The 22,289-nt window shown below is 39.9% G+C and overlaps 11 protein-coding genes across 14 annotated transcripts; 6 read left to right on the top strand and 5 right to left on the bottom strand.

Annotated features, from left to right (window-relative positions):
* Positions 1–584: 584 nt before the first annotated feature.
* Positions 585–2,843, bottom strand: LOC6580301 (Golgi pH regulator). Its single transcript, XM_002006114.4, has 7 exons — positions 2,575–2,843; positions 2,240–2,510; positions 1,953–2,178; positions 1,695–1,879; positions 1,438–1,619; positions 1,194–1,379; positions 585–1,137 (listed from the first exon to the last, which is right to left on the bottom strand). The coding sequence occupies exons 1-7, from the start codon at positions 2,833–2,835 to the stop codon at positions 862–864; spliced, it is 1,587 nt and encodes a 528-aa protein (XP_002006150.4). The 5' UTR covers positions 2,836–2,843; the 3' UTR covers positions 585–861.
* A 78-nt stretch (positions 2,844–2,921) lies between these two features.
* On the top strand, positions 2,922–6,151 carry LOC6580300 (nischarin). The gene is made up of 5 exons (XM_002006113.4): positions 2,922–3,279; positions 3,340–3,456; positions 3,524–3,757; positions 4,702–5,554; positions 5,700–6,151. The coding sequence occupies exons 1-5, from the start codon at positions 3,184–3,186 to the stop codon at positions 5,843–5,845; spliced, it is 1,446 nt and encodes a 481-aa protein (XP_002006149.1). The 5' UTR covers positions 2,922–3,183; the 3' UTR covers positions 5,846–6,151.
* Positions 6,147–11,630, bottom strand: LOC6580299. Of its 2 annotated transcripts, XM_044010829.1 has the most exons (9): positions 10,590–11,630; positions 10,187–10,491; positions 9,964–10,122; positions 9,535–9,900; positions 9,372–9,462; positions 7,859–8,691; positions 7,427–7,794; positions 6,977–7,367; positions 6,147–6,796 (listed from the first exon to the last, which is right to left on the bottom strand). In XM_044010829.1, exons 1-9 carry the CDS (start codon positions 11,488–11,490, stop codon positions 6,407–6,409), a joined length of 3,804 nt encoding a protein of 1,267 aa, XP_043866764.1. In that variant the 5' UTR covers positions 11,491–11,630; the 3' UTR covers positions 6,147–6,406. The 2 variants fall into 2 exon arrangements, with proteins under 2 accessions (XP_043866764.1, XP_002006148.1); XM_002006112.4 differs by having other exon boundaries at positions 6,147–7,367; positions 10,590–11,629.
* Positions 11,631–12,353: 723 nt separating this feature from the next.
* LOC6580298 (lipase 3) lies at positions 12,354–13,707 on the bottom strand. The gene is made up of 2 exons (XM_002006111.4): positions 13,558–13,707; positions 12,354–13,493 (listed from the first exon to the last, which is right to left on the bottom strand). The coding sequence occupies exons 1-2, from the start codon at positions 13,651–13,653 to the stop codon at positions 12,390–12,392; spliced, it is 1,200 nt and encodes a 399-aa protein (XP_002006147.1). The 5' UTR covers positions 13,654–13,707; the 3' UTR covers positions 12,354–12,389.
* A 528-nt stretch (positions 13,708–14,235) lies between these two features.
* Positions 14,236–15,140, top strand: LOC6580297 (serine/threonine-protein kinase fray2). Its single transcript, XM_002006110.4, has 2 exons — positions 14,236–14,943; positions 15,000–15,140. The coding sequence occupies exons 1-2, from the start codon at positions 14,320–14,322 to the stop codon at positions 15,078–15,080; spliced, it is 705 nt and encodes a 234-aa protein (XP_002006146.1). The 5' UTR covers positions 14,236–14,319; the 3' UTR covers positions 15,081–15,140.
* Positions 14,945–15,723, bottom strand: LOC6580296 (39S ribosomal protein L41, mitochondrial). The gene has a single exon (XM_002006109.4). The coding sequence runs from the start codon at positions 15,629–15,631 to the stop codon at positions 15,131–15,133; it is 501 nt and encodes a 166-aa protein (XP_002006145.1). The 5' UTR covers positions 15,632–15,723; the 3' UTR covers positions 14,945–15,130.
* Positions 15,724–15,770: 47 nt separating this feature from the next.
* LOC26527742 lies at positions 15,771–16,539 on the top strand. The gene is made up of 2 exons (XM_015164161.3): positions 15,771–15,944; positions 16,004–16,539. Exons 1-2 carry the CDS (start codon positions 15,932–15,934, stop codon positions 16,468–16,470), a joined length of 480 nt encoding a protein of 159 aa, XP_015019647.1. The 5' UTR covers positions 15,771–15,931; the 3' UTR covers positions 16,471–16,539.
* A 194-nt stretch (positions 16,540–16,733) lies between these two features.
* On the top strand, positions 16,734–17,799 carry LOC26528346. Its single transcript, XM_015164160.3, has 2 exons — positions 16,734–17,024; positions 17,087–17,799. Exons 1-2 carry the CDS (start codon positions 17,012–17,014, stop codon positions 17,551–17,553), a joined length of 480 nt encoding a protein of 159 aa, XP_015019646.1. The 5' UTR covers positions 16,734–17,011; the 3' UTR covers positions 17,554–17,799.
* Positions 17,800–18,038: 239 nt separating this feature from the next.
* On the top strand, positions 18,039–18,837 carry LOC6580295. Its single transcript, XM_002006108.4, has 2 exons — positions 18,039–18,230; positions 18,286–18,837. Exons 1-2 carry the CDS (start codon positions 18,218–18,220, stop codon positions 18,750–18,752), a joined length of 480 nt encoding a protein of 159 aa, XP_002006144.2. The 5' UTR covers positions 18,039–18,217; the 3' UTR covers positions 18,753–18,837.
* Positions 18,838–19,082: 245 nt separating this feature from the next.
* On the top strand, positions 19,083–21,498 carry LOC6580294 (transformer-2 sex-determining protein). Of its 3 annotated transcripts, none has more exons than XM_015164156.3 (8): positions 19,083–19,200; positions 19,283–19,359; positions 19,424–19,486; positions 19,903–20,056; positions 20,133–20,249; positions 20,630–20,805; positions 20,864–21,051; positions 21,106–21,498. In XM_015164156.3, exons 1-8 carry the CDS (start codon positions 19,198–19,200, stop codon positions 21,129–21,131), a joined length of 804 nt encoding a protein of 267 aa, XP_015019642.1. In that variant the 5' UTR covers positions 19,083–19,197; the 3' UTR covers positions 21,132–21,498. The 3 variants fall into 3 exon arrangements, with proteins under 3 accessions (XP_015019642.1, XP_002006143.2, XP_015019643.1); XM_002006107.4 differs by having other exon boundaries at positions 19,084–19,200; positions 20,121–20,249; XM_015164157.3 differs by lacking the exons at positions 19,083–19,200; positions 19,283–19,359; positions 19,424–19,486 and adding an exon at positions 19,579–19,674 and having other exon boundaries at positions 20,121–20,249.
* LOC6580293 (biogenesis of lysosome-related organelles complex 1 subunit 1) lies at positions 21,483–22,284 on the bottom strand. The gene is made up of 2 exons (XM_002006106.4): positions 22,068–22,284; positions 21,483–22,006 (listed from the first exon to the last, which is right to left on the bottom strand). Exons 1-2 carry the CDS (start codon positions 22,199–22,201, stop codon positions 21,706–21,708), a joined length of 435 nt encoding a protein of 144 aa, XP_002006142.1. The 5' UTR covers positions 22,202–22,284; the 3' UTR covers positions 21,483–21,705.
* Between the last annotated feature and the right edge of the window lie 5 nt (positions 22,285–22,289).

The raw sequence follows: 22,289 nt of genomic DNA, 5'->3' as shown, positions 1-22,289 counted from the left end.
TTGGCCCAAAAGGCCGAGTCTGCCGTCGAATTGGCACGCATCGTTATATTTTCATTACCCGTTCAACAACTTTTGGCTGCTTGTGGATTTTTTAAATTCCTAACAACTTTAAGTTTCATTTTAAGCGGATCTTCTGACTTGGCCCAGAACATTAAATGACTTCGGAATGTTGCAGAAAAGCAAAGAGAATACTCTAAGGAAATATTTCTGAAGATACGTATGTAAAGGACATTTTTATTCGGAAATCTTGAAATATTTAATGTAAGTCGTAAGTCTTCTCTTGGCAGCTTCCTTGAAATGTCCTAGTTCCTACATCTTATTGTTATTATTATTCTTACAGAACCACCAGATTACCCAACAATTCTAAGCAGTCAACAGTAACATTAACAGATTCATGTTATTAACATGCAACAGTAGCAATGGAACGAGTGGAATAACAAACAAGAGGGGAAAAGACACTCAAAACTGAGTCAACCTTGAGCACAAAAAGGATATTTGTTACATGACAACACAGACTTTTCCTAGTGCTTTTTGACAAAGCTTTTGTAACTCAAAAGCTTGATTAAGTGAATACAAATACTGGATACGCTATTTGAAAGCTTTTATATCATGGAATTTAACCTTAAAAACAAGCAAATATTACATATTTTAACTAGTTCACTGCTGTAAATGAAGTTTTGTGCTATGTATTACTTAAGATACTAAGGCAGAAATATAGTATATATACGTATGCATACACAGAGGCGTATACACTGATTATTATACATATATATCTTTATAACTTAAAGCTTGCATTAAATATGTTTAACTGAATTGTGCCTAGCTTATCATAACATGTCATGATCTTTACTCTCTTTTGGTTTAATTCAAGTCTGTATCGTCCACGCGAACAGGTTTGCGGGACAAATACAATACAATAATGGTAGTGAGGGCGCTGACCAGAAATATGACATCGAACCAACGATGGTAGAAATTGAAGTGCAAATTGCCAAGGACTTCTGTAATAATCACGCGATACTCGGCTGGCATATTCATGCGCATCAGCAGAACTGATGAGCAAAAATACATGCCCATAATTTGACCCAGAATCAATACAATAATATTGCTTGATTTACTGGATGAAATTCGATAGAAGAACTGCAAAGAAACAACTTAGTTTATAGCAATACATTTTAACTTAACAAAACACATACCTTTGTGAGCGTAAGCAGCAGGCCACGTATAGATGTAACCACAATGCAGCCAACCAGAAGGAAGGATATATGTTGGTTCCAGAAAGCCAAATCTATATCAAAGCCACACCAGTGCACGGCTATTTCTAGGCCACGCGTCACCGGATCCTTACGGCCAACGCGGTCGAATATTATATTAATACAGCACTGTAAAAAAAAGCAACAATTACAAATGACTAAAATTGTATAGCTTTACATCACTAACCATAAATATCTTATAGACACAGTAGACACTAAAAAAATGACCCAGCACATTAAAGTACTTTCCCTGCAGTGTTTGCGACCAGCGTTGACGCTCTTCCATGTTTTTGAGGGAATTTAGTTCTAGAAAAATAGATCGTTGCAACTCTTCTAAGCCGTAAACTTCGAGTTTTAGCTGATTGATGTCTATAAAAAAAAAAGAGACAAGAAATAAGTTAACTAAATTGAAATTAGAATAGAATATCCAATTAATCTGATTACCCTCCCCAGCGATATTTGTACGATGCACTGCTGAGGTGAGCATATCCCAAATTCGAGGCTTCGTGGGATGCTGTTTATTATGATTATAGACGGCCATCGCAATGCGCCTCTTTTTAGCCGTCAACATGTCGATAGTTAGGGCCAAACGGCGTTCAAAACATATGATGTCATTTCGCGAAACGGGCCTGCAATAAAAAAAAAAAATCAATTAGTCAAAAATCAGATAAGTCTACAGTTGTGTGTGGGCTCGATGGGTACTTGATAAAATAGGTCATGCTGGTGTATGGATAATTGACAGCACCAAAGCCGGAGAGAATGGCCATGACAGTTACACCAATAACACTAATGCGCGACACTCCCTGTTCGATTGTGAAGATGCCATGCGATGCGCTGAGCAGCGGGAATGGTTCACCGATGCGCCAAAGTCCGTAAAGGAAGACAAACCAGCAGAGTGTAGTCAAAATGCGGACCCATCTATCGGAGACTGCGGCAAGGAATTGAATTAATGGCAGTACGTCTTAAAGTTCGTTAAGTATTTGCCTTACAGAAGGAAATGCTGTGTATCACAGAGTAACAAATGTAGACAGGTATCACGGCGGTAACCATGACCAACAAAAGGGTTAGTCCCAGACGCCAATGGAAATAACGGGAACTTGATTCCAATACGTCAATAATTTCAAAAATAATTAACTCGAACATGGTAATGGACAACGCAAATGTTGAGGAGAATATCAACTGTACGGATATGTGACGGATCTCATAGTGTTTAAAAAGTTGCTTATTGAAGAACAGCCAGCCGCCGGCAAAGAACAGCATCTGGAAAACAAAATAAATGGCATTTGTAATACAAATCACTTAAAGCATGAATTTATCCGCTTGCCTGCGACACGAACACGATTACACAGTCGCCGAGAAAACCCATTTTAGGCTGAGTCACTTCTTTTATGCTTTGCTTGTTATTATTGCAACGCTTAAGTGCATGGGCAGTGACATTGCTTAGTTGAAGATCACCTAACTCCTGTTCGTCAGCACTCGTTAAATGGAAATTGCCAACAAGCAATATAAACAAAAACGCCGATGTCCGGATAAGCGTTGCCAGACTGCTAAATGTTGTACGTTCAATTACAATATATCGATACATTTGAGTAAATTCTTCGTTGACACCGGCGTTAACATAAAAAGCAAACAAAAATACACAAATGAAAATTAAAAATGCTTTATAAACCTAAAACCTGAAAAGTGTTATGTAGTCGATTTAAATTCATGTTCTTTCTATTTATACAAAATGTGAAATGCGATTGCTGCCGACCTGCAACAATGTTCATCTCTAATCTCGACTCGAATCAGCTGTGCAAAAATCACTAAAGCTGATTAGGCATTAGTAACAGTTGCTCGTTTAAGACAAACATTAAACAAATGTCACAATTATGTTAATTTTTAATCGCTAAATGTAAAATTCTTTTTCAAGTGCAAAAACACAAACGTAACTATGTCGTGTTATTATCGTCAATATGAAGACACAACGGTGACAATACCGAAATATTCAGTAGAAAGCTCAGCTGGGATTACGTACTATGACATCAAGGTATTAATTATAAACACATATTTTAAACGATACAATAATAATAATTGTTTTACTCAACAGGTTCGTGTGGGCAATGTGGATTGGTTTGTGGAGCGACGATATCGCGATTTTGCCCAGCTGCACGATAAATTAGTCGAGGATATATCCATCAGCAAAAAATTGTTGCCGCCAAAGAAGGTACGCCCACTGAAAATGAATTAGGAACAGGTCTTGGAAAAAATTCAATGTTCGTACCATTTTGCAGCTTGTGGGCAATAAGCAGCCTGCATTTTTAGAACAGCGACGCGAGCAACTGGAAACCTATTTGCAAGAGCTACTCATCTATTTTCGCAACGAGCTGCCACGTACGTTGGCTGAATTCTTGGATTTCAATAAATACGATATCATCTATCTGCTACAAGATCTTGCCAAACTATTTCACGAAAGTGGCGATGCGCTGCTGAGTGCCAAAAAGGAGTACAGTTTTTCTGCCCTCGAGGTAGGTTATAGTTACGAAAACTCAGTTTTGTTAGCCTTTGTTATATATTTGTTTTACATTGTAAATTCACATACTCAACTTTATTTTATTATTATTTTTTATAATTTAACTAACCACTTATTTCACGGTAGATGCACTACCAAACATGTATAAATTATTAGTTTCCATAGTGACCATGCTCAGAGGTCGTCCTCTCGTTCACCAACTTGCACAAAGTCGCGGCATCAAGTACTCTTTAGGCGTATTGCACGTACCTTCGACTAGTTTCTCTCCTGAACTGCAATATACTCTTCAGTCCGAGAGTCGCTTTGCAAAAATCCGAAAGCATTCCAATCTGGTCAAGCGGCATTGTAGGTGGCTGTCGCGGCATGATCAAAGCAAACGCCTCTTTTTCAATTATTTGCTACTTGACTCCCGCATTACCGATGGACTGAGGAATCGAGCAAAGTGCATGCACAAGGTCGACGTGTGGCTTACATTTCTTCGCTCCATTTTCTATGTGGGCAAGGGAAAGGCAACACGTCCATACGTTCACTTGTATCAGGCCCATAAGTTATTACGATCTGGCAACCCATTTGTACTGGCTAAGGATCCCAAGTTGGCACTTATTGTACATCTTTGGCAGCAGAACCGTGGTGTTGTATTGCTGCGCAGCTTCAGTGGCATCTCATCAAATGATGCACACACCCGGGAGGCAGCTATGATCGATGCGTTGGGTATTAATCATTTGACCAACCGACGAGTGGGCGTCTACTTCGGTGTGGCCCGCAGCAAATTTACAAAGGAGCAGCGTAGACTAATGGGAGTATTATTACTCTACAGACTGCTAATGGTCTACCTAAAGAATGAAGAGTGCGAACTGAGACCTGAGATTGCTTCCCTTAAGAGTAAACTTTTGCAATAGTTTTGCTATTATCAAACAATGTTTTCTTTTACCTTTCTAGATATATGCCATCAGTGAACGGCTCACCCTGCCCTGCCCGCCCAGTAATGAACAAGGTGGTAAGTTTGACTTTTCGCACGTACTGGACTTTAGCACGCAGTTGGAGTCGCTGGTCGTGACGCCCGTCAAGGATAATGCCACCTTCGTTCAGGATTACAACACGGTGGATGTGCCAATTGGACGCAGCAATATCATTCCGAACCGCTTGAGCTTCAACTTGAATGCATTCCGCAATGTCAGAACACTCAAATTCTCAGCTCTCTCCACCGAGAACATCGTGGACATAGAGCTATTAAAGCCGACACTGCAAACGATTTGTGTGCACAATACCACAATTACCCACATCAATCAAGTGCTCCTCTGCGACAACCTGCATAAGAACTGCGATGTGCCCAGTCTTCTGCCGGACCCAGCAGCATCCAATAGCGAGGATGCTCTGCTCAATACAGATGCGTGGAATGAGCTAACCGAGCTGGACTTGACGGGCAATCTGCTAACGCAAATCGATGGCAGCGTACGCACTGCGCCCAAACTGCGTCGTCTAATCCTGGAGCAAAATCGCATTCGCACCATACAGAATCTGGCTGAGCTACCACATCTGCAGCTGCTCTCACTGTCGGGCAATTTGATAGCCGACTGTGTCGATTGGCATCTCTGCATGGGGAATCTTGTGACCCTTAAGTTGGCACAGAATAAAATCAAGTCGATAAGCGGATTGCGCAAGCTGCTCTCCTTGGTCAATCTGGACTTGAGCTGCAATCTTATAGAGGAATTGGATGAGGTGGATAATGTTGCTAATCTGCCGCTCCTGGAGACGCTATGCCTCACTGGCAATCCTCTGGCAGGCAGTGTGGGTAAGTGTGTGCAGTTTTATAGTAGTCAGCTTAATTTGCTTAATGTGCCACTACAAACTAGATGACTTAAGCAACAAACTTGCCAATTCTGCTCTTCAAATTCAAATAATTTTGGCAGCACATTTAAAATAGATTTCTTCCTCAGATTACCGCCCTCGCGTTTTGGCGCGTTTCCATGAACGTGCTGCTGAGATTTCGCTGGACAACGAACCAGGCACGCAACAGGAGCTGGACACAGCGCTTGTACTGTCCGCTCTGTTGAAATCCAAACAGAGACAGCAGAATAAATGACCAAGGATCAAGATCACAAACTCAAACTCAATAATCAGACAGTTCCAAACTTGTAAAAATCAATCTCACCAACAAAAGTATTTCGAAGATGTCAGTTGGCTCAGTCAGGGAGCAAACCAGTCTATTAAAATTCAATCATAACTTTTCGAAGGTTTCGCAATAACAATATAAACAGAAGCAGTAAACAGTAAATAGTAAGGCAAAATCATTTTGTTCAATGTAATTTTAAAATGTACCACTGTAAATGTCCTGTACATACTGATTTAAAAATTGTTCGCAGTAATAGAAAACATTGTGGCTATTATATTTTTATTTTGTTTATTTTTTTATGAGTTGCATATTGACAATTACAGTTATGTTTTTAAAGTTTTACAAGCGTCGATCAATATTTACTGTGCAATATTTTGATGCTCATCTACAAAATTGTAATGTATGTAATTTAATACAATTTATATTCAACAATATACATAAATGTGTGTTTGTAAATTGGTGAAGTCATTTCTAGTAATTCTGCCAAGGCAGCGTATAATCGCGTGGTTTAAGCTTGCCCATCGCCTTGTATCATTGGGGGTGATGGTGATGATGATGCTGAAGATGCTGCTGCTGCTGCTGCTGCTGTTGCTGCTGGGCATGATAGTGTTGCTGCTCGGCTGCGGCCACTGCATCGAACATGGGAGTGTGCACCTCACCGAGAAACTGGGGTGTTGGTGGCGCATTGGGTTCAGCTAGCTCACCAATTAGCGGCATATCAATATCTGTTGAGAGCGCGGTCTGGCCGTAGCCAGCCATTGCATATGGCTGCTGTTGGTGATGTTGCTGTTGCTGCTGCACCACAGATACCTGAGCGTAGTCGGCGGCTGCTTGAACTTGCGGATCCAGCATGACAGGCGCTGCCTCCATTTCGCCAAATTGTATTGGCGTTGCGTGCTGTTGGTGTGGGTGTTGCTGCTGTAGCTGCTGTTGGTGCTCTTGTTGCTGCTGCTGCTGTTCGGCCAAATGGGAGATTTGTTCGGGCACAGGCTGAGACTGAATATATTCCCCTTGCTGCTGTTCATCTGTTTGCATATCCACTGGCGGGCCTTGAGGTGGTTCCTGATGATGTTGCATATGCTGCTGCTGATCATCATGCGGCTGTTCCAGCTGTTGCTGTTGTTGTTGGCCATCTTCTGGTGTGGGTAGCATATCATTATTGTCATCCATGGCATCATCGCCCATTTCACCGCCCTCGCCTGACGTTTCGCCGTCGCGACGAACCAGACCCAACATATCCAGCATATTACGCTTGACGGCATTCTCGTTGGCCGCCTCTACGCTGGGGTAACAGGTGCTCAGACCACAGCTAGCCAAATGCTGTGCCATTTTGTTGCCATTGCTGGTTGCAAAGCCACAGATGCAGTGCATCTCCTGCGGCATATTTACTTCCATGGCATCCACGAAATTACCATTGCAATCCACGCCATGCCGGAACTGAGCGCGCTCGCAGCATGTCTGATAATTGCACTTGACGCAGTGCAGCCAACCGCTGTTGAGCATTAAGGAAGTCAGTTTGACATCATTGATATGCTGACTAGGGGTACTTACGTGTAATGCGTCTCTTCACTGGCGATATCCGTGTTGCACTCTGCGCACGTTTTGCCCTCAAGGAAAGCAAAGAAAACTGGTCGCTTGTACGTCGAGAACGGCGGCTGTTCGCGATGATGAGTGCGAACCTTGGGCGGCGGAATTAGAAGAGAATTGTTCAACAGCATGCGAACTGGCTTATTCGTCTTGGTCATGCTGACGTGATGCAAGACTGAGTGCTGCTTCAAGTCGCCCTTCTCCAAGAAGCTCAGAGAACATTTCTGGCAGCGCAACGACGGATCACGCTTGTTCACATGCTCATCCAAATGCATAAAATAATGCTCAACACGCAGTTGATTGACCTTGCCCTTGTGCGTGAAGTAGAAGATCTGCAAGAAATTGATTTAGTTTACTGTATATTTGCAGAATGCTAAGTGGAAAGATTTCACTTACATCGAGACAGTAGGGACACTGCAAAAAGTTTTGATTCTTGTGGTCGTCGTAAAAGTGACGCACCAGATCGCGATGCGAGGAGGAGCGATAGCCGCACGAGTGACACCAGTACGGCAGTTCCAGAGTGCTGTGCACCTTCTGTAGATGAGCGGTCAGTAGGTGCAGAGAGTTGTGCCGCTGCTGGCAAATCAAGCAATGATAGGACGGCGAACCATCTGTCTTCGTCTCGGTAGGATGCATGATTTGATTGTGCTTGGCCAGCACGGATTCGGTTGCGTGCTTCTCCAGGCAAAACAGGCACTGGAACTGGTGTTGTTTGCCCTCGGGCGAGATGTGCGACACCAGATGAGTCTGCAGCTTCTCGTTGGAATCGTAGGTTTCGCCGTTCAAGCAAATTGGGCACTCCACTGTTCTGGTTAGCTCCGCTGGATTCGCTCGAGGCGAGCTATACGGAAAATGCTCGTAAAACTCTTCGGTGCCATCGCTAATGCCGTAATACAGTTCTTCAAGGCCCTTGAGCTCGTCTTCCTCCTTTTTGATAACCACAGGTACCTTCTCCTTCTCCTCTTTTGTCTCCTTAGGCTTCTTAACCGGCACTTTGGCCGGCGGTGCAACTGGCGTATTCGTTTTAGCAGGTCCAGGTTTTAATGCCACCTTAGCGCCAGCCGCCTTTGCAGCCGGCTTAGCTACTGCAACAGGTGGAGGTGTGCTGACGGTGCCACGACGCTTGCTTCCCGCTGGCAAAATATCCTTTTCCTTTTCACGCTCCTTTTCCTTCTTCACTTTATTTGAATATTCCTTGCTTGCATTCACGTAGTCTGAATCACTGATAGCTACAAAACGAGAAGATAAGGTCGATTAAAATTATCCAACAATTAACGAACTCTTTCATTGCGTGCCGCTCTTAAGGATATCGAAATTTAGTTTAACCTCAATCTTTTCGGGGGAATATTTGAAATCATCATGACCCACCATTATAGTTGAATATTTTTAATATGTTAATGCCGTTGTATACGTTATATCACTCCAAAAATCATAATGAATGCAAATAAAAAGTACCAGTTTTACATTGTTTTGTATATATTCATATTCAGTTTCAGTTATTGGTTTTTATTTCGTTTGCTGCATTTTAGAACAAGTTAACACACTTTAAGAATGCCAAAAGTAAAATTATATGTAAATCAGTTTTTAAATGCTGACTCATTTAAAAATATCACGAATCTAATTAAATTTACATACATGGTAAAAGAATTTAAAAAAAAAGTTACGCTCATGAACATTCGATGTTAATAGATTGTGAAAAAAAAAATATTAAAACATTTAAATATGTGAATTGCATATTATGCATATCGTGTGGACATTGAAAATTACATTAGTTTTGGAGTGACAAAACGCATAGGCATTACAATATAATTCGGGTTTGGCATTTTCCGCAGCACCTGCTGCCCTATGATTAAATTAAACTATTACAACTAATCACGGCCTACATACTATCTATCGATGATTTACTAACGTTTCTTGAGGCGTTTAGGAGTGGCATTGGCCGGTGTCTCCTTGTAATTGGGAGGCAGTACGCTCCAGTCTTTAAACGGATTCGTTGCAACCTGTTTAACAGAATTGTATTATAATAATTGAAGAATTTTATTGTATTTAATGTAAAGTTTACTGATACCCACCTGATACAAGCGTTGTGTAATGGTCTCATTGGTGGTCACGCGTGTCTGCTCGGCAATGTGTATGATGATATTATTGAATGCTTGCAGTGCATACGTTCCAAAAGATTCGCGCCAGACCAGCTCATCGAGGAACTGTTGTATCATCTGGCGCGACAGCAAGGAAAGGGTATTCTGGAACATGCGCGGCACAATGCGACGTAAGTATTCCATGACCGCCGAATTATTATGCTTTGCTGCATTGTCAGTCGCTGCAGCCTGTACAATGTTCTTGAAGCCCATGCTGAAGAGAGTTATCTTATCTACAGTCAGATCTATACAAATTGTACTGTCCTTGTGCACCCAACGGGAAAGCGGCTCTAAAATAGCCTGTAATGGGAAATTAAAATATTATTAGAAAAGTTGTCAAGTGAAATTAATACATCTTTGTACCTGAAAGCGTTTCTTATAGTTGCGATCACCATCAGTAATTGGCTCTACGGCACGCAGCCGTATGGATTTGTCCGCATAGTCGTAGACGCCAAGGACTTCCACCTTCACTTGACGTTGTGCGCCATCCTGCGACGTGGTGCCCAACGAAATGACGCCCACCTGCAAGTACAAAACAAATATAAATTAATCAAAGATTTCCATGAGGAAAACTGCTCAAACACACCTCCACAAACTTGCCGGGACCACCCAGTTTTTTGCACTTTTGATGCACCGCTAGGGTGCAAATTGCACGTAGCCACGTGTAAATGCCTTTTATGTAGACGCTGTCTACCTTCACCCACTGCACAACGTTCTGGATGCTAGTCTGGCAGGCCCAGTGGTATATTAGCTTGAGCAGAAATGTTGGCGGATGCTGAGCCCCTTCGAATATCGAATTGTTGAACACCGAGACGAACCGATATGGGCAGCATTCGCTGATCCACACATAGCCGCCAGTATACGGGAACTTGCTGATATCAGAATAAACGCCTAGGATACATATAATGAATGTAAGTTATGCACTTGCTCAATATATTGGGATGTTTTCCAGAGACATGATCAGAAAGATCACAATTAATTCTGCTTACCTAACTTGAGCTCGTTATTTCGATGATTAATGCAGTGCTGCTGTGCACGCAGCAGTCCTTCTTGAAGCAACCATTCGCAGAACTTATTGGGTGTCAGCATTAATACGAGTTTGACCTTAGAATCCAGTTTGCTGCGCGTGGCTGCCATATCTTTAACCTTGAGGAATGGCTTTGCCAGCACAACCAGCGATGGATATGTTTTGCCCTGCATTTTTGTATCCTTGCCATCCTTTGCATCCTTGCCATCTTTGCTCGCGCTGTCATCGTTGCTGCCCACTACCAGACCACCCACTGAATTCACCTCTGCAGGACGGAAGTTCTTGGGCGGAGCTTCGCCAGAGCCTAATAACTTGCCACTAGATCCCAAACTGGATCCTTTGCCGCCTTTGGGTTGTGGCGAAGACTTGCCAGTGGGCGATACAGCAGCACTTGCAGATTTTTTTCCTGCTTTCGATGTGGCCGGCGCCGCTGCTGCAACAGCTTTTTTACCGGCAGATAGGGCTAAACGCTTAGCCAGCGGCACATCGTCATCGCCTTCGTCTGAGGACTCCAAGTAGGCAATGTTCGAGGACAGACGAGGTCGACCACGCCCCCGCCCTGAGCCAGTGCCACCAGTAGCTGCAGCTGGAGCTGGGGGTGCTACTTCTGGCTTTGGTGGCTTCTTTGGCAACGTAGCCTCCTTCAGCTCCTGCAGCACCTTACCTTTGAAGGAGTATGCCTGAAACACTTGACCATTAAACAGCTCCTTGCCCTCATTGGCACTGACGGCCGACTTAAGCGCATTTTTTACAGCGTTGTGCTCGTTTGTAATTTTCTCGTAATAGGCTAACTGGGCTGGTGATAGCTCCTCGACCCAGCATTCCATATCAAGTGATATGTCACTTCTAGTTATGCGCGTCATCTTTCCCAACGCACTGGGCACAATATTGCAACGTTATTTAGTCAAAATAATGCTCGAAATAATTTAGACTATACACTTTTTTCGCCGAGGCTGTACCGTGGATGTACCTGCGTGACGAGTGTGACCAGATTTACAAAATCGCTTAAATATCGAAAAACATAATAAGAATAACAGGGCTGCACTGAGCAGAATAGAGTGACCATAAAATTCGAATTGAACATTATTTGAAATCTGTCACAGTAATTGGTGAAACAATTTATATTTATTTACATATGTATGCATGCATATTTTTTTTGTATACGCCCCAAACTGTCAATGGGTTTATAATTTTGCAACTCTATAATTAATCGGTAGCTAAATGTAATAAATAATATATATTTTATAATTGTTATTGTTTATTAATTTAATTATTTAATAATAAACGAAGACAATATCGGTACACCGTATATATTACTTCGTCATAAGGTAGATTAGATTAGCTACTAAATTGCCGAGCCTTTATGTTTTTGCGTCAAATCTTGACCCCCCCGGTATGTCATAAATGGCGCTAGCCTTCTATTGTTATCATTTAAGAGGTACAATATATTTACAATCAATAGGAAATGAAATATAACGGTAAATATTTTTCAAGTCATAAAATATTGATAAAGGTTTAGAATTAAAATATATACATATACCATATACAAGTATGTCGATATGGCGTGATGTTCCCACAAGGAATCACAAAAAGTATTTCATATGCTTATGTATGTAAACTGTATCTGTATCTGTATCTATATCTGTATCTGGGAAATCATCTAATCTGTATATTTATTATCATTCATAGGGGAATAGATGAATAGATGAAACAAAAAATGCATATATTGCTTTTCGGTAATTAAGGTCTTTATTATTGCGTATTATGCATTTTGAATATCTTCAAGAACTCTGTCATAAAGTATTTCCTTGATGTTCAAGCCCCAAAGGAAGTCCAAATGATTCCATTTCACTTCGGGCAATCGATATGCACGTTTCAGTGACTTTTCATCCAATGTCATCCGTAGCTTGTCCACATCTATGAGACTAGCAAAGTAATCGTTATCACTGTAGTACAGATAGATGGGTACATCAATGCCAGCGACATCGTAATCTGGCGGTGTCTTGCTACCATAATCCTTCTTGTTTCTACTCGAGCCATAGTCGAACTGACGGAAATGTCCAGAATTGTATTCCTGCAGATAGTGGAACATTTGATTGATTGAGCAGCCAGCCGGTGTTGTTGCCATAATATCTGGAATCATTGACGCATTCAAATACGGCGAGTTCCAGCCTCCCATCAGGAAGAGCACATTGGTGCATATCACTTGGGAAATTGCAGCATCGCGGCATAGTAGTGAGCCCATCAGCTCCATGGCCTTGGAACTTGGCATGAACTCTGCGCTACCGAATAGCTCGATGAGAGCGTTGGGTTGTCCAAACAGTGGTCCTGCCACCTTGGCAAGCGGGCTTTCCATGTGACCCATCCAGGCAACTGGTGCCAGCAAATGTGCCGAACGAATTCGACTTCTGAATCTCTTGATCATCGAGTTCAAGACAAAGAACGAAGTTGTGCCCTGCGAGTGGCCGACATATTGCAGTTGATCCTCGCCCGTATGATATAGGACGTAGTCCATCATGGCTGGCAAGTCATAGATGCCAATGTCATGCCATTCGAAATTCCAGAAAGGCTGAAACAGTGGAGACTTATCGGCATGCTTCCTCGAGTAGGTGTTGCCGCGAGCATTGCCCATCCAGACATCGTAGCCGGCATCCGATAGAATGAAGGCCAGGCCATTAGTGGGACCACTTAGAACCCAGTCAGACGAGGAGCAGAGCAAACCGTGCATCAGGAACATAACTGGACGATGACCATTATCCCCAGTGTTCTTGGAGTAGGGTATGCGATGCATCGTTAGAAGATATCCATCAGATGTTTGCACTTGATGCTCCTCAATAGGATAGCCATATTTTTTTACAATGGACACCTTATAGATGATAATTTGTTAGTTAACGATGAGTTTGAATTTTTTTACGTAAATTTTAATTTACCGTTGTTGTTGAACTGCTGCGGCCGGCATTGGAGGGCAAAGCTGTGACGATGAAAGCTAGAAAGAGTTGAGCTGCCAAAAATCGTAGCAGCCACATTTTATACACAATTAAATGATACTATTGACCGCTGCAATTATATTGTGCACATGTGAAGTTCAACTATCCCTTATATACCTCCTGGTCAGCTTAATCAGCCAATACAAAATGCCAAAGCTTCAATCATATATTATTAACGAATATTAATAGATAACCAGACGACATATGTAGACTGCCTGATTTATAGCAATCAGAACCAGTAGATTTGGTGGTAAAACAAATTTAACATGATTGGTATAAATAGAAATCGTATGTCGTTGTTGATAAAATATTGTGCGTCAGGATTTTATTTATTGTAGTAGTTTAATTATATCTTAATTCAAAAAATTCCCGCCAATATTCTTTGAAAATTTTCTCTTTGTACTACTTATTTAAAAACCCCTCAAACGTAAATGGTACTTTTTGTATAACAATATTAACTCTTAGCATTTTAATTATAGCTATTAAAAATTTTTCTGCTCAACTTTAATCACAATTTGGTCATTTAATATAGCTAGTGTCGTTTTTACAACTATAGATAAATTTAACATTTGCATAGTTTCATACTGTTAAAAATATTTGAATAGCACACCCTGTGTCGCTGTTATCTAACAGTTTTGGTTAGATTTGTTTATTAACACAACAAACAAGCCTTCAAGCATTCAAAAGTAAAAAAGTAAATATAAAATGCGGGAAAGACGGGAGCGTGAACGAGAACGGGAAAGAGATCGTGAACGTGACCGAGATCGGGATAGAGATCGCGAACGAGAACGCGAGCGGGACAGGAACCGCGAAAGAGACAGAGAACGGTACCGCTCCAAATCCAAATCTCCTTCTCGCAGCAATAGAAATAGATCCAAATCAAAGAAGAAAAAGTCTAAGAAATCTAAGAAGTATTACAGACGCAGTCGCAGCAGCAGCCGCAGCTCATCGCGTAGCACGACACCTCACAGTTCCCGCAGCAGTTCTCGTAGCCGACATAGTAAGGGTAGGGACAACGATACTCGAAAATCGAAATCTAGATCCGTATCACAACGCAAAACCCGAGCACCCAGCTCAGAAAATTCTATACGCCCGGCTACCACCTTGACGACAACTGTCAAAGGCATTGACTTATTGGATGCCAAAGTGCAAAAGGCTCTGGAAACTATAGACGAGGACACATTCAAGCCAAGTGCCTTCTTCAGTGCACGCGACCGAGAGGCACAGGAAAAGGAGAAAGTAATTATTGACTTAAATAAGGAAACTATAATCGTACCCAAACCAAGTGACGCTGTGCCCGCAAAAGAAGACGACATATTTCATCCCAATGTGAGTTTTATTTTAAATTTATTTGCATTTCTTATACTTTACAAATGTGTTTTCAGTTTTTGGGCGATACAGAACTAAAGGCAGAGAAGTGGCTCCGCAAACTTTACAATTATCGTCAAAAGTATATGGAGCAATAATAGCGTACGTTAATTTAACAATTAATAAACAATAAAAGCTTACAAATGTCTTAAAAAATATCACTGCCAGTTTTACGGGCTCGCATCAGAGCTACCTCTGGTGTTAGTTGTTCATTTTCTGACGGTTCCTTTGAACTACCATCGGCTTCCAACTTGCCAGCTTTGTAGTCGGCCATAATCTTTTCCGCATAGACTGCATTGAAGAGATCCAAGCTGGTGAACTCAGATTGAACTACTTCGGGTGCTTTGTACGACACATAAGGCTTCAGCTTACAGCCCGTTAGATCTGGCACAATGATTTCGGGTATTTTCTCAGGTATTTCCACATATTGACCATTTATAGTGATGCCTGTATCTCGAACTCCTCGTTTCTGTATTGGAACCGGTGGATTGGCCATGGTCCGTTGCGCTTCTTTTACCACACGTGTTCCACGCTTGCTATACACATTGAATTTGCGGAAATTGCGTTTGCCAGCTACAGGCGCAGTAGTACTGATAGCTCGTACATTGCACTTTACTGAAAGCGACAAAAGTTTAATACAGTTTTGCATTTCTTATATTAAAATCTGCTGGTTAAATAACAAATTGACCAAGTTGCAGCAAAAACAGCTGTTTTCCTGCGAGCAGCCAATCGATCGAAGTCTGGCAACTTTTGTTTAGGCGTCGATACGTACGAAGTCTGGCAGCGCCACAGCTGAGTAATTTTCGAGTTAGTACAATTGTGAAATATCATTTAAGTTAAAGCTTTCTGCGTATTTTATATATATTACTTCAAATAATTATAATATCATTCAAAGAAGTATCATACACAGATCGGATATAAGTCATAATTTCTTTCTCTCCCAAAAATAATGGCGTCTGAAGGTAAGGAAGTAAATACAGTCATCCAATACAATCTAATTATTGTATTTTATATGTTTCAGTCAGTAAAACATTCGATGAGGAATTTGAGGAATATTGGCATAAAGTATTCTACATCACCCCAAGTAAAGATACTAAATGTGATCCGTCAGTACTAGAGTATTTTGGAGTTCTACGTTTAACTGACCTCCGATCTCCTGAGCGGAAATTGTGGTACATCTATTATGCTAAGCAACCAGAAGTCGATGAAACCCTAAATCGTATTTTCCACAAGTACGGCAAAAAAAATATGTGTGAAATTTTTCGGAAACACACATTTAGCGGCGTTGCATTGCGTGCCAGAGTAAAAGCCTACTTCGATGATAAGAAGTGGCATGTGAAAGGCAATTTACTAGAGGCTCCAGCGAAAAGCTCCTACAACAACGATCAAATGATTAAAATAATGACAGAACTCCACCATGAGGAACGGAAAATGCTTTATAGCTTTTTGTGTATGAAACATAATGGAGTCATGACTTACTTTTATTAATGGCATTCCAATTTGGAATTTTTTTTTTAATAAATCTGTGATTTTTTATAGTTACATTTAAAATAACAAATTATATTTCCTGTTATTAAGTTTTTTGTATAATAAAAGAAGGAAATTAATTATTTGTGATGGCTAAACTTAACAATTTGTATCCATGATGGAAACTACAGCTAGGGTGGTAGTGATTATAATTTTAATTTAAAAATATCACTCATATTTTGTAGGGTTACATGGAAATTGTTGTTACTATTTTTTTTACCTATTTTGTTTAATAGCTTTACGAAATTTCCTTTTGCCAATATTTTCAATATAAACAAATTTTCTTACGCAGTCTGGCAGCACCTAAACGAGCTGAGTATCGATACTTGATCACTGACAGCTTTTGACCAACAAAATTTATGAAATTCACATTATTGTCGAAGCTTTTAAGTTTTTCATATAAATTACAATGACGACATTAACTACTTAGGCATAAGCCAGCTACACCTCGAATAACTAAACTCTATTTACATATCAAACGGGAAACGACGTTTAACAAATAATGGCGTCAAATGGTAATTAAAAAAAAGTCAACAAAAAAAAAGCCGACTCAATCAAGGCATGATTTTCTTTTCAGATATTGATTTTGATGAAGAGTTTGAGAAATATTTGCATCAGATGTTCCATATCAAACCATGTGATGTGAAATCCAAATGTGATGAATCAGTTGTTGAATATTTTGGAGTCCTAAGTCTAACTGACATCCGATCACCGGAGCGGAGGTTGTGGTACATCTATTATTCCAAGCAACCAGAAGTCGATGAAACCCTTAATCGTATTTTCCATAAATACGGAAAAAAGAATATGTGTGAAATATTTCGGAAGCATACGTTTAGTGGAGTTGCCTTGCGTGCCAGAGTAAAATCTTATTTTCAAGATAGAAAGTGGCATGTGAAAGGCAATTTACTAGAGGCTCCTGCGAAATGCTCCTTCAACAGCGATCAAATGATCAAAGTAATAACAGAACTGCACCATGAAGAACGAAAAATGCTTTATAACTTCTTGTGTATGAAACATAATGGAATGCGGAAGTATTTCTATTAATGGGATACATATTTGGTATCTTATTATATAAAAAACCTGTGATTCATATGTTTACAATGAAAATAACAAATTATCGTTTATTATTGATCTTATATTTAAGAATATTAAGTGTTAAGTAAATAAAAGTAATATCTTCTATACTTGTCAAATCTTCAGCTAAGAAATTGATTGATAAAGCTATAAACCGGCTACAGAAAGCCTATCAGCTGTTCCACACTTCTAATAAATTGATACGTCTTGGAAAAAGTCTTAAATGCTTATTATTTTACGTTACTGTTATTGTAATAGTTAAAAACCAAGAACCTGTAAGTACTAATCAAATAAATATATTCACTTCTATCGTTATTAATCGAAGAAATTAAAAATTTTGTATTGTATTGTTTAGAAGTTTTACGAAATCGCATTCAGCTTTAAGCTCAAAATAAGCTAAAGTTTCTAGCGTACTCTGGCACCGCATCCACGGGCTGAGTATCGATATCGATTTAGTAGCAGCTTTGGGCCAACAAACTTATGAAATAAACATTCAAGTCGAAGCTTTCCAAATATTTCACATAAATTGCAATGACGACATTACCTATTTAAGCTCCAGCAAGATAAAAATCAAATGAGTACAACTTGTGTATCGAACGAGAAACATAGTTTAGTTTCCCTGCCTACGTAAATAATGGCGTCAAATGGTAAATAGAAAAAATAAACTCTAATAGAATACAAATAGAATTTTTTATTTCTCAGTTGTTAATTTTGATGATGAGTTTGAGAAATATTTGCACCGCATGTTCCACGTCAAGCAAACTGAAGAGACATCCAAATGTGATCCCTCAAATATTGAGTATTTTGGGGTACTAAATCTAACTGACCTGCGTTCACCTGACCGCAAATTGTGGTACATCTATTATGCTAAACAACCAGAAGTCGATGAAACCCTTAATCGTATTTTCCATAAATACGGCAAAAAGAATATGTGTGAAATATTTCGGAAACCAACATTTAGTGGCGTAGGATTACGTGACAGAGTAAAGAGACATTTTCAAGATAAGAAATGGTATGTAAAAGGCAATATTTTGGAGGCTCCACCAAAAAGTCCTTACAACGACGATCGTATGCTTAAAATGATAACTGAATTGTATAATGATGAGAGAAAAATGCTCTATAACTACATTTGCATGACTCACGTGTCGTTTATGAAATACCAATCATAATTAAGTGTATAATATTTTAATATTTACAAATTCTGTGATTCACACATATATAATGTACAATAAAAGTAACAAATTTTCCCACTGATTAGTTACTCTACGTAGTCGTATAAAAAAGCTTGATTATTAATGTATTTTATGGAAGCTTAGAAATAATAATATTTCCATTACATGAATATTTATAGCATAGAAGACATATATTGTCTACAATTTTAAATATGATTTTGAATATTGAATGTTTGGTCGTATTTGAGACAATAATAATTCAAGAAAAAATACCACAAACTGTTTAAGCCATTATTTCTATTAATTTTTTCATTATCGATATCGAAAACATTGCAGCCCTGCATGAGTTCTGCGTGCCTTGCTAGTTGACATTGAATTTGAAGCGGATAAATCATAATAATAAAACGTATTGGTTAATTTTAATATTTTCACACCTAATAACATGGTAAGCATAGATACAAATCTGCCACTTTAAGGATCTAACTAAAAGCGTTCCAACACGTGGTACATGTTTGTACGAACTATAGTCCACAGGGCTCGTTAACGTGACGGCAAAGGAATGTTTACATTTACATCGAATTGATAAACACAAATGCGGTTACAGGTATGCGAGTTAAGCAACATCTGTGTAATACTGCAAACAGTCAAACATTAGAAATGTCTTTCAGTTCTGACAATTCATACTCTTCTTCGTCGGCGTCCTCGGACAGTTCTCGTTCCCGTCACCTTCGGTGAGTATCGAATGAGAAATTGAGTATCGAGTAAAGATTGACAGGCGCCATCTCAGCAGGCGAAATATTTTGGCTACATATTAAACTGTCAACAGGAATCTTTCATTTGGTTTAGCTTTTCAAGCGAGAAGGTTCTTTCCTCAGTTTTTGCCAAAAAAAAAATAAATAAAAATAATTTACTTAAAAATGTAAGAAAAATATGAAATAAACTGTTTATATTTCAGAACAGCATATTATCAATGCTGATAGAAGAGCAAGCAAGTTTGTTTCTAAAATGCAATGTGGTGAATCGTATACAAATCTTACAGCAGCTCAATTCTCAATTACTCAAGTGTCAAAATCCGAATCACACATTTTTACAATCAAGATGCACTGCCAGCAAAACCAACTGAAAATCTAACCTATTCCCATTCAAGGTCGGACGGTGAAGCCTATGGGAGTCGTCATCACAACTACAATTCAAAATCAAATTCTCAACATCGTCGGCGCTCGCGCTCTGGGTCAGATTCGCCGCTGCGTCATTATTCAGGCCGGACATCTCGCGATCGTCAGCGCATGCGTCAGGCACGCGTAAGTTGCACCAATTTAAATTCAGTTTCTACTGCTAAGCATTCATGACAACATCCTGTCGCAGGATCATCCACAGGCTAGCCGCTGCATTGGAGTTTTTGGCCTAAATACCAACACCACAGAGCAGAAGGTGCGCGAATTGTTTAATAAATTTGGACCCATTCAACGTATTCAGATGGTTATCGATGCTCAAGTATGTTAAATTTTAAAGTTTCAACTTATTTATCAAAATGCCATAATCTGTCTGTGGGCAACTTGGAACTTAGCCTCTTCCAAGTGCCATCTTTCTTGGCTATATCATATATAAGTACAACAATAATGAGTGTTTGCTATGTGAGTTACTAGCAATTCACTAAAGGCTTGTTGTAACATCCATATTTTAGTTTTAATCGTTATTGATCTCTGTATTAATTATTGATACAATACGTTCATAAGTTTAAAAATCAGCTAATACTGGACACTCCAACTAATTGAAATAAAATTTGAAGACTAATATAACGCAGTTTATATTTTGTTATATATAAAAAGAGACTAACTATTTACCTTTGCTTGCTTACATTACAACTATTACAGACTCATCGTTCTCGTGGTTTTTGCTTCATTTACTTTGAGAATCTCAGTGACGCACGTGTTGCCAAGGATGCCTGTACAGGAATGGATGTGGATGGCCGCCGTATACGCGTCGACTATTCAATAACACAACGTCCACACACACCCACTCCTGGTGTGTACATGGGACGTCCATCACGGTTTGTATATGCATATTTCAAGGTTTAATTGTCATTACTTGAGCTTTTTATGTTGTAGCCCACTGGGGAGACGCTCTCGTGACCGTGAATATGGCAATCGAGATAGCTATCGTCCTCGTCGTCGCCTTCGCGAAGAGTCATCGTCAGTATCGCCATCAAATCGTCGCAAATATCGCAGCCGTCATCGCTACGAACGTAGCCACAGTCGCACTCGCAGTTACTCTCGTTCGCGCTCTCCACGCAAGCGTAAGTCGGCAGATGATTTTTATAGTATACAAAAATTACCGAATATCCTTGCAGCTTCTCGCGTCCAATCGCGTTACTAATGTGCCAATGATTGTGTGCTTGTGTGAATGAATGACTGGTTCACAAGCACAGCAAATACAAAGGCCCAGCACGAGGATATAGACTGAATATTTTGTTATAAATCCCTACACTTCTCCCAAAAATCGTTTGGCAGCATGACCTGTATAATTATTATTATATAGTTTCCATCCCGCCTAATCACAATTAGTTGATAGTTTGTCAATATCGTTGGGTACGTTTTGTAGAACGTTGTCACCACATAGAAAGCATCCGTGTATATTACGCGTTCCATCCTCAAAACTTAACACGCGTAAAACACATTGTGATATGTATTTTAAAAGCAACTGCGTAAATTGATAACAATAAACTAATCAAACTAACAAAATACTTTTTAATGTAAACTAAATTACATGTTAAATGTGCTGTACGTGTGCAATATGTATTTAAATGCATTTGTTGGCAATCACACGTCATTTTCATACACTGTTAATAGTTTTATGGTAATTATACAATAAATTAAACAATAATAAACGTAAATCAGTTCACGTATGCCTTTATATGGCGGCTCATATTTGTCATCTACGAAAACGTAACTCATGGATTCGCGGCTGCTGCACCTGCAGAAGATGTCGCTGACGTCGTTGCAGTACCTGTTGTGGCCTGCGTTGCTCGAGACGTTTTGTATGCTAGTTCCAAAGTTTGCTGTATAACTTGCATATCTCCTTCAATGCTTCGCGCCCAGTTCTCTACATCACCGAGTTCCTTCAGAGCGCTACTAAAGTTGTCAATTAATTGCAGCCATTGATGCGTCTGTTTGGCAAAGTTGGTAGCACCCACATGCAACTGTTTGGCTTCCACATCTAAACGCTTTTGATTTAAGTATGCTTGCGCCACTCTATTTTATAATAAGTGCAATATGAGCATAATATAAGTAATTTTCTGCAAAGCATGCTTACCCAACATTCAGATGGTCCACTAATGCCTGGGTCAGTTCGTTGGAAGCTTCAATGGCTTCTTTGCGACGCACTTCTTGCTCCTGCTTGCGCTTTGATTGTTTAGAATGGTGCTCTTTAACCATTGAACTCAACATCTTGTACTAGGATTTCGATTTTGCTAAAATTCTAGACTGAAAAACAAGTTATTTTGCTAGCTGACAGTTAGAGATGTCAATATTGCAT

This window comes from Drosophila mojavensis, unplaced genomic scaffold (genome assembly GCF_018153725.1).
Source record: "Drosophila mojavensis isolate 15081-1352.22 unplaced genomic scaffold, ASM1815372v1 contig_80, whole genome shotgun sequence".
Taxonomy (NCBI): Eukaryota; Metazoa; Arthropoda; class Insecta; order Diptera; family Drosophilidae; genus Drosophila; species Drosophila mojavensis.
The sequence above is the reverse complement of the archived record's forward strand: the minus strand, read 5'-3'. Positions and strand labels throughout refer to the sequence as shown.

Excerpts from the sequence above, each read along its gene's own strand:
- LOC6580301 (XM_002006114.4), bottom strand. The coding sequence starts at position 2,835 with ATGTATCGATATATTGTAATTGAACGTACAACATTTAGCAGTCTGGCA. Across the intron at positions 2,179-2,239 it reads GATACACAGCATTTCCTTCT|TCTCCGATAGATGGGTCCGC; the intron begins GTAAGGCAAATA and ends TCCTTGCCGCAG. Across the intron at positions 1,138-1,193 it reads TGCTGCTTACGCTCACAAAG|TTCTTCTATCGAATTTCATC; the intron begins GTATGTGTTTTG and ends GTTTCTTTGCAG.
- LOC6580300 (XM_002006113.4), top strand. The coding sequence starts at position 3,184 with ATGTCGTGTTATTATCGTCAATATGAAGACACAACGGTGACAATACCG. Across the intron at positions 3,758-4,701 it reads ACAGTTTTTCTGCCCTCGAG|ATATATGCCATCAGTGAACG; the intron begins GTAGGTTATAGT and ends TTACCTTTCTAG. Across the intron at positions 5,555-5,699 it reads TCCTCTGGCAGGCAGTGTGG|ATTACCGCCCTCGCGTTTTG; the intron begins GTAAGTGTGTGC and ends TTTCTTCCTCAG.
- LOC6580299 (XM_002006112.4), bottom strand. The coding sequence starts at position 11,490 with ATGACGCGCATAACTAGAAGTGACATATCACTTGATATGGAATGCTGG. Across the intron at positions 7,795-7,858 it reads AGTGTCCCTACTGTCTCGAT|ATCTTCTACTTCACGCACAA; the intron begins GTAAGTGAAATC and ends AATTTCTTGCAG. Across the intron at positions 7,368-7,426 it reads AGTGAAGAGACGCATTACAC|CGGTTGGCTGCACTGCGTCA; the intron begins GTAAGTACCCCT and ends AATGCTCAACAG.
- LOC6580298 (XM_002006111.4), bottom strand. The coding sequence starts at position 13,653 with ATGTGGCTGCTACGATTTTTGGCAGCTCAACTCTTTCTAGCTTTCATC. Across the intron at positions 13,494-13,557 it reads GCAGCAGTTCAACAACAACG|GTGTCCATTGTAAAAAAATA; the intron begins GTAAATTAAAAT and ends ATCATCTATAAG.
- LOC6580297 (XM_002006110.4), top strand. The coding sequence starts at position 14,320 with ATGCGGGAAAGACGGGAGCGTGAACGAGAACGGGAAAGAGATCGTGAA. Across the intron at positions 14,944-14,999 it reads ACGACATATTTCATCCCAAT|TTTTTGGGCGATACAGAACT; the intron begins GTGAGTTTTATT and ends ATGTGTTTTCAG.
- LOC6580296 (XM_002006109.4), bottom strand. The coding sequence starts at position 15,631 with ATGCAAAACTGTATTAAACTTTTGTCGCTTTCAGTAAAGTGCAATGTA.
- LOC6580294 (XM_002006107.4), top strand. Across the intron at positions 19,360-19,423 it reads AAACACAAATGCGGTTACAG|TTCTGACAATTCATACTCTT; the intron begins GTATGCGAGTTA and ends AATGTCTTTCAG. Across the intron at positions 20,057-20,120 it reads AGCGCATGCGTCAGGCACGC|GATCATCCACAGGCTAGCCG; the intron begins GTAAGTTGCACC and ends ATCCTGTCGCAG.
- LOC6580293 (XM_002006106.4), bottom strand. The coding sequence starts at position 22,201 with ATGTTGAGTTCAATGGTTAAAGAGCACCATTCTAAACAATCAAAGCGC. Across the intron at positions 22,007-22,067 it reads GTGGACCATCTGAATGTTGG|AGTGGCGCAAGCATACTTAA; the intron begins GTAAGCATGCTT and ends ATTATAAAATAG.